We start from the raw sequence: 7,901 nt of genomic DNA, 5'->3' as shown, positions 1-7,901 counted from the left end.
AGCCCATTCATGGGTTACCAACCCAGATATCTACCAGTCCTTCTTTTCTAGCCACTTTCTACATGTACTTTCCCCTTCTGGACCAGTGAGGTGAAAGAGTACCCGCCATACTCGACATCGCCGACTGTCAAAACGCACACAGCATGACCCTTGCTGTGAGGGGGTGTCGTTGAGCTGTTTAAACTTGTAGGGCGCGAAGATGAGGTCAATCGTGAGATCTTGGCTTTCTCAATCCCACACAACAGCAGAACAGTGAGAATCTATGGCCATTATGCAATTATTGAGGGAAGCAAGGCTTCCTTCTACCGTCACCCTATCAGAACATTTGACTTTACAGAGCTGGAGGGCAGAGATAGGTGGACTGCTTACACCTTTACAAGGAATGTTTATGAGGGGTGGGCGCCGGATCATCTGAAAAGGATCCACTCAGCTATTGATGGAATCCCTTCTGGAGTTAATTATGATGTTCTGTAGTTAGATCTTGGACTCTCATAATCAAATACTCTATACTTTTTGAAGAATGATGGTCAACTAAGTCAGACAAGCTTTGTACCCTCAGCAAAAGCTATACCCAATACTTCCTTCACTCAACAGACATGGGTCTTGAAGCGGCCAAGGAGGCAGAAATAGTGTGTTGATATTGTGTTTTAAGACAAGAATTATTATTATCATTTGAATTACGTGTGGTATGTCAACTTAACTCAGAATATAGAATATCTTTGTATGCCTTTCTGTAACCACGTTACCCCATAAATATCATCATGTACTATTTAGTTAAGTGTTGTCTGGGTCCTTTGCTATGGACTCACTATGAAAATCGTGTGATCGTAAAAGTTCTCCCAGCTCCCCCCACATTGTGTCATTCTCATAGAAGAATATCGATACTGTTAGTACGATATAAACGGAAGACACCACCAGCCAGACCGTGTCATTACAGTATATAAGTTCAAAAATTCCTGGCGAGGTCGAAATTTAGCAAACAAATCAAACTATTCTAACCGCATATAAGGTTCAGTCTTCCCCTGTTGCACTAAATTCAATCAGGATGGCGTAAATCAATTCCCTAGGTATATAAATCATTCTCTGTTATTTACTTGTTAAAGAATACCGAACCCCTCACCCTATACCAGAGCACGATGGACAAACTAGCAAATCCCAAGGTGTCTACAGCCGCCAATGATTTCCGTAGTGATACATTCACTACACCAACTCTAGCTATGCTGGAAGCTATGATGAATGCTACATTTGGCGATGATGTATACCAAGAAGACAGTACGACGATGGAGTTCGAAAATGAAATTGCAAGATTAACCGGAATGGAAGCTGCCCTCTTCACGCTCTCTGGCACCATGGGGAATCAAATCGGGGTTCGGGTTCACCTCGACAAACCCCCGCACTCCGTGCTCTGCGATTACCGAGCCCATGTCTATGCGGAAGAGGGATCCGGATTGGCAAGCTTGTCCCAGGCCATGGTGACGCCGGTCCATCCTGCCAACGGCATCTACATGACCCTTGCCGACGTGAAACGGTGGGTGACTTTGGGTGACGACGTGCACACCGCACCCACAAAAGTCATCAGCCTCGAAGTTACCATTGGCGGCGTGCTTACGCCGATGGAGGAGATTAGAAAGATCTCCGAGTTTGCACACGCCAATGGGATCAAGGTCCATTGTGATGGGGCTCGATTGTGGAATGCTTCGGTGGCCACCGGACACTCGCTAGCCGATTATTGCCAGTACTTTGACAGCGTTTCAATGTGTGTTTCTAAGGGACTTGGGGCGCCGATTGGCGGAGCCCTCGCGAGCACCAAAGCGAATATCAAACATGGGAGATGGCTGCGGAAGCAGCAGGGTGGGGGGGTTCGACAGGCTGGTGTTCTGACGTCTGCTGCGCTCGTGGCCTTGCGAGAAGTGTGGCCGACCATGAAAGAAACGCACCTGAAGACGAAAAAATTGGCGAAGGATCTGGAGGAGTTAGGCGTTGTGCCGCAAATTCCCGTCGATACTAATTTCTACTTCATTGATGCGGGGAAGTCGAAGATTGACATGGGTGTATTGCTGCAGCAATGTCAAAAGTTCAATGTCAAATTGATGGATGAGCGGATTGTGATGCATCATCAGATCAGTGATGAAGCGATCGACAATCTCAAAAGTGCTATTGCGGCAGCGGTGAAAATTACGAAGGCCTTGCCCCCTGGTTATATGTCTAAAGTCGAAGCGGGCGGTTATGCGATCAGTGCAAAGATGAATGAATACAACTGAACTATAAATTTGCTATTTGCAAAAAAGGGCTGTATATAAAATAACAATGCCACCGATGGCGCAGTGTTTCTACATTTTGCTAAGCGATTCTGTGAAGAACTTTTCTGGATCAACCTCAATCTGGGAGTTCGCTATTTCCGCCACTCTAGACATCTTAAAATGCCCCAGTCGCCGACCGAAATCCCTACGCGCTTTGGGTAGGGTTTCTCAAGGCAGCAGCATGTTTATAATCCCCGAAATCATAGTCGACGTCATAGTCTTTGGCATCAGCCTCACCATCGGAAAGCTCAACATCTTGAATGTTTTCTCCTTCGTCCTCCTCTTCAGCCGTGAAGCCGTAATCTTCCTTGCGGATTTTCTTCCACGCAGCAATGGTTTGTTTGCGTGTAAGGATAAGGCAGAGTGACAACTTGGACAGCGAAACGCATCCATCCTGCGTCACCTTGACAGTTTGGCCAATTTATGGAACTGACGGTATCGGTAGCTTTGTCCATCAAAATGATATGTATGAAAAATATCATGGCTGGTTTGTCTACAACATTCCACCCTTTCCCCTAGCTTTTTGAAAAAAAAAAAAAATTGGGCCTTGACACGAGCATCTCCGTTGCGTATGACAGTTGATCGGAATATATATGGATTGCATTTTTACTCTCGTACAGACCAGGCTCTGGATAAAGGCTATAGCTACCTCTGTATCTATAATATACCGATTACTGAAGGAAATTTGAAGGCACAACACTAGACAATTAAGCCGCTTTGCTATAAACAAGAGGAGATATCTATATTTGTTATCTACACAGCAGTATATGGACGAACGAGATGGCTCTATCCAAGGCTTATCCATCTATATGAGACACAATTCAACATATTAGGGTATCAATCGAGCATCAAAATCCCGTCTCATGTCCTATGTTCCCAGAAATATATATGGAATTAAAATCAAGGTCACAGCTGAAATGTAACATCGAGCCACATTTAGATGGGTTCACATAACCACGCAGCAAGCCTTCTCCAATCTGCGAATGATGCGAGGAACAATCTTATTAACCACTTGCTGGAGCTCGTCAGGTCTTTGATCATTTTGCTGGGGTTGGTGGTTAGGATGATGGGGCTGATGCTGATGTGGCGCGTGTTGAGGATGGGTTGCGGGCATATGCGTTGGTCCACCCGTCAGATTGACATAGATTCGTCCAGCATTATCCTCAGTTGCATACTGCAAGCCCAGATTGCGGCAAACTTGCTCCACTCGAGGCTTGATCTTTTGGACATGGTCAACGGAGTGGTTGCCCTTTCCGACAATCCTGTTGGCGCACGGGTGTTACTATCGGCCACGAAGTACAGTACATAACCGTTCAATCTCTTCCGCGCAATCGCGTTGCTGAGCACTCTTGATCCGCGATGTCGACATGCGAACACTTACACGCGGAGATGCGTCTGGCCATGCTGCCGTGCATATTTTATCCTCTCTTCCAAAATATCGTCTGCCTCCTCCACAAACTGGCCATGGAGGTCAATGGTATCAGAATCAACGCGGCCAGGCGCATTATTCTCTCGAAATACGAACTCCGAGGCCTGCTTGTTATATTCCTCCATCTTCCTGCCATGCGCCTTGCCCTTCTCGGACAGTTCTTTCGCCAGCCGACCATCGCCGTTCTCGTATGCATGCCGAGACTATAAAGAGTAATCAGGTTAGCCGAGACGGGCCCCTACTCTCCGCAAATTGATAAGAAAGACCAACCTTTTCGAGACAGGAGGATCTCTGCGCAGCTTCGCGTCGAGCAGCATCGCGCAGACGGTCGTATTCTGCCTCTACATCTGGGCTTTGGTCATGATTAAAGGCTTGTAGCACCGCGCATAGAGTTAGCCGAAATGATATCCAACTATCCTTACTCCGTACATTACATAACATACCTCTGTGGCCTAGATATGCCATTTGATGCGACATGATAGAATAATTGGGTCAAGTCCTGGTGCATTCCAACTTGTCCCGCTGGTTTTGCAAGAGCTGCGTGGGCCGATCGACAAGCCGTCAATCGAAGCAGAGCGGAGCTCAAATTGACCAATCATAGCGATGGGAGTTTTCAGCGATAGGCGCCCCAGAGCTCCAGCATGGGATGAACAAAATCAGGCCATTGTCTTGGGAGGCATAATTCTAGAATGGACTGCGATAAAGCCGGTAGAAAGGAAAATAAATACAATGCGTCCTGGTTCTGAGCGGTGTTTCCGACGAGGATGGTGGTGTTCGCTGTCTTACTAGTGACATTCAAGGGAACGTACTAGGACGAAGAATTTAATTATCAAAGAGCAAACACAAAATAAATAAAATAAAATAAATTCACATATTCTGAGCTTCGAATTCCGATAGCAAGTTATATAGCCTTTTCTTTTCCTCTGGTCCAGCAAATATTGCACTTATCCCTTTCTTGCACATGTCGATTACCATGCCTCGATCCAAGTCAAAACTCTCGGCAGCGATAAGATATTCGTTTGACAAGGGGCTACAGAAGAATCCGACATCGTCCGTCTACCTTGTATTAGCAAGAATAAACGCGATAAAGGTAAGAGAAAAGGCACACCACCAGCAAGACCTCCCATGGGATTATTTTATTTTTAAAAAAACTTACCGAAAGAAGAACTGGACATTCTTGATGGATCCAGTAGCCAAAATGATGATCTGGAAACCCCCCCTGAATCAACTTGCCATATACGTTGCATGAGAGGCAAAGTTCCAATCCAATTTTCCGACGTGAAATTTCATCTTTTATATCATCAGGAACATGGATAACATGGCCAAGCCTATCAGGTTCGTAAGACAGGAGCGTGTTGAGTTCATCAGGAGATGACGAAAATACCGATTCGGCAAAGTGAAGAGTCAATTTGAGACCATGGGCTTTCGCTTTGTCAAAGGCAGGCCTGAAGATGCGAACATCTCCTCTCGTAGGGTTACCGCCAAGTTCCACTCCAACCACGCCTCGACCCTGATATTTGATGGCCAAATCTATCGCTTCAAGAGCGTCTGAAGCGGTTTTTGTTCTATCCACAGAAATTATAAGGTATGTGGGCATCTGCTCACTTCGGTATTCGTCAATCGTATCAAGAACCGTTGATATGTATTTTTCCTTCGAAATTCCTTGCTCTAGGCTCTCTCGTGGAGTCGTGCGTAATTCAAGGTATCGAATGCCATCACGCTCGAAATCCTGCAGGACAGATCTTGTTGAATATCTAAGACTTTCCGAATCGGTACAGAGCTGATGGATCATGTTTGTGAAAACCTGGAAGAACCTGTAGATACCTTCTTAACACATCAAAGGAAAATGCCAGCCAGGGATGGCAGTAATTCAACACGTACGTGTCCAGGGTAAAATCCACCTTGCCTTGAGGCATTGCAATGTAAGGATCCATGATATCCAATTCTGCATTTTTTGCCTTCTTCTGGAGCCAAATTTCTCGCAGGCATTGCCGGGAGATGCTTCCAGTGAGATGAGCATGGAGCTATTTGATGTCGTGTTAGAGAACCACCATTAACGATTGAAATATATAACTAGTCAAATGGAAGATGCTATGTGAATGGTGATGTGGAACCGGATTTAAGGAGCGCAAAAAGGCAGTTGTTAAACCACACTGTGTGCAGAACTAACAGTTGATATTTCCCTCGGCATATGAATAGTATTATGGGAAACATATCGACATATCCTGCATACCAACGTATCTTCCTGCAAGCATAGGCAAAAGGATCAAGCAAGATAAAAGTCAAATACCTCAATCTTGGGTAATGCTTTAGTAAAGGCCAAATCTATGGCTTTCGAGGATACCATTTTTGAATTCAAACGGGCCAATGCGCATTAAGTTTTGTCAAATAGCCTGCACAAGGGAATAACAGGGAGAAGCAGTAATAGTATCAAAAATATTGGAAATTTTCTGAAGCTGGCACCAAAATGGGTGCACCATCCGAGCTCAGTCGCGGAAATATTTATCTATCGCAATTCTGCCACTTTACACACGGCTTCCTTCATGCCACACATGGAATGACGCTAGTGAACGTAGGCTAGTTGCCTTGGACCTTTTTCTTCTTTTGGAACATGTTTGTCTCTTGTTTAATGTTTGTGGACTACCTTTTCTGATATATAATACTCTTGAACATCGGAGTCCCAGGCCAATTGGTAAAAATAGACATGACTATTCAACCCTCTGCCACCTTGCGCTCTATCTATGTATGTAATTCCACGCATCAACTTGTTTGCGGTTAGTTTGTTGCCTTCTATCGCGATTCCCAGTATCATGTCTGCTCGAAACAGCCGCAGATAATTGGTCTAACTGCAGTTGAGGCAGATTTGGCACATTTAGAGCTGGTTTCGTAGGTATTCAAATGGGTCATACCTTTGGGAGAATTAAGAAGGAAAGGATATCCTTTTCGACGTGTCGCGGTCTACTCCATTCTAAGATCTGAACATCCGACTAGAACAAGATTGGTTCTCGATACCCGCGCATATACCCCTCAAATCTGGCTAATCTGGCTATACTGCCCAATGATGGACGCTCACATGTCGCCTCCTTGTTCAGGGAAATTTTTCTGGTGTCCCGTCCACTAACGTTTCTCCTGTTGAAAATGATTCATTTTGTACACATGGTCATGTATGTATGTACAATACATGCACATCGCCGCCGACATTAAATGGATGAGATTTATATATTCTTCGAAACAACGGCATTAGGGACGAAATATGACGGATGACCACTCAACTCCATGTACCAATCCGACTGCTCAACGTGCATAGCTACGCAGTTCTGCATAATGGCAATCTGCAAGTAGTTCACGTCCATGTTAAGTGAGGAAACGTGCGGCTGACCTGATTTGAGAAGTAGCAGTGCAACGAACAATCATCCGTAAATCGTATAACTGCGTGGATTATGCGATTGTCCTGGGACATACGATATTCCAAAATTGTGTCACTCATAGTTCACTATTCTGATTTCCACCTCCGAGAATTAGTCAACACGGAATCAAAAGGCTCTGGTATGTGGTGCCATGCACAAAGTATATATCTTTCAACTTCCGTATCATGACAACGGGGATTATGTTTGCGATATTAACCACGACTGGAACGAGAAGATTCGCGTCACTAGCGGCACACTGGGAACGAAAACCCTTTATTGTCATGTCCACCTGAAATAAAATTGGCATTGATCATACCACATTGATGAAGTAGCAAGACCAACTTTAGACAAGAGAATTGGCAACCTGTTATTCGTGTGTTGCAATGTCCGAAAATTATACAAATCCAGGGCGGGCATGTCCTTGTTTAAAGGCAGTAACCGCTAGCGGCCGGGAAAGGCTGATGAAAACCCAACGAGAGCATGGAAACACAATATTACTTTCGTGAAAGTATATTGCCTCACTTTGCCGGGCATAGTGAGAGGTGCATAGATTGATACGTGGTCTTGAATTTATTCAGTCCGATCAAAAATATCATGATCAATCCATCCCAGCAAATCAAGCATTTTTGGCTGATGTCATTGATGGATTGGAGGTACATCATGCACTTATAACACTAATGAAAAGTTAGTTAGATGTTCACTAAACATTACCATTTTAATACGCCTTCAAACCCCTATTTTCATGGTAAGTTAGCAGAAGGAAAT

The 7,901-nt window shown here is 44.7% G+C and overlaps 5 protein-coding genes across 5 annotated transcripts; 2 read left to right on the top strand and 3 right to left on the bottom strand.

The window, feature by feature from the left end:
• Window positions 1–1,136: 1,136 nt before the first annotated feature.
• On the top strand, window positions 1,137–2,261 carry HCAG_08470 (threonine aldolase; the record flags this gene model as incomplete). Its single annotated transcript, XM_001536638.1, has 1 exon — window positions 1,137–2,261. The coding sequence occupies one exon, from the start codon at window positions 1,137–1,139 to the stop codon at window positions 2,259–2,261; it is 1,125 nt and encodes a 374-aa protein (XP_001536688.1).
• A 985-nt stretch (window positions 2,262–3,246) lies between these two features.
• On the bottom strand, window positions 3,247–4,206 carry HCAG_08469 (conserved hypothetical protein; the record flags this gene model as incomplete). The annotated part of the gene is made up of 4 exons (XM_001536637.1): window positions 3,247–3,562; window positions 3,682–3,932; window positions 4,000–4,100; window positions 4,173–4,206. The coding sequence occupies 4 exons, from the start codon at window positions 4,204–4,206 to the stop codon at window positions 3,247–3,249; spliced, it is 702 nt and encodes a 233-aa protein (XP_001536687.1).
• Window positions 4,207–4,596: 390 nt separating this feature from the next.
• Window positions 4,597–6,076, bottom strand: HCAG_08468 (conserved hypothetical protein; the record flags this gene model as incomplete). Its single annotated transcript, XM_001536636.1, has 4 exons — window positions 4,597–4,785; window positions 4,886–5,543; window positions 5,611–5,753; window positions 6,020–6,076. The coding sequence occupies 4 exons, from the start codon at window positions 6,074–6,076 to the stop codon at window positions 4,597–4,599; spliced, it is 1,047 nt and encodes a 348-aa protein (XP_001536686.1).
• A 357-nt stretch (window positions 6,077–6,433) lies between these two features.
• Window positions 6,434–6,619, top strand: HCAG_08467 (predicted protein; the record flags this gene model as incomplete). The annotated part of the gene is made up of 2 exons (XM_001536635.1): window positions 6,434–6,472; window positions 6,509–6,619. 2 exons carry the CDS (start codon window positions 6,434–6,436, stop codon window positions 6,617–6,619), a joined length of 150 nt encoding a protein of 49 aa, XP_001536685.1.
• Window positions 6,620–6,944: 325 nt separating this feature from the next.
• HCAG_08466 (predicted protein) lies at window positions 6,945–7,216 on the bottom strand (the record flags this gene model as incomplete). Its single annotated transcript, XM_001536634.1, has 2 exons — window positions 6,945–7,108; window positions 7,192–7,216. The coding sequence occupies 2 exons, from the start codon at window positions 7,214–7,216 to the stop codon at window positions 6,945–6,947; spliced, it is 189 nt and encodes a 62-aa protein (XP_001536684.1).
• Between the last annotated feature and the right edge of the window lie 685 nt (window positions 7,217–7,901).

This window comes from Histoplasma capsulatum, genomic scaffold (genome assembly GCF_000149585.1).
Source record: "Histoplasma capsulatum NAm1 scaffold_11 genomic scaffold, whole genome shotgun sequence".
Classification (NCBI taxonomy): Eukaryota; Fungi; Ascomycota; class Eurotiomycetes; order Onygenales; family Ajellomycetaceae; genus Histoplasma; species Histoplasma mississippiense.
This window is presented reverse-complemented; position numbering and strand designations above follow the sequence as displayed.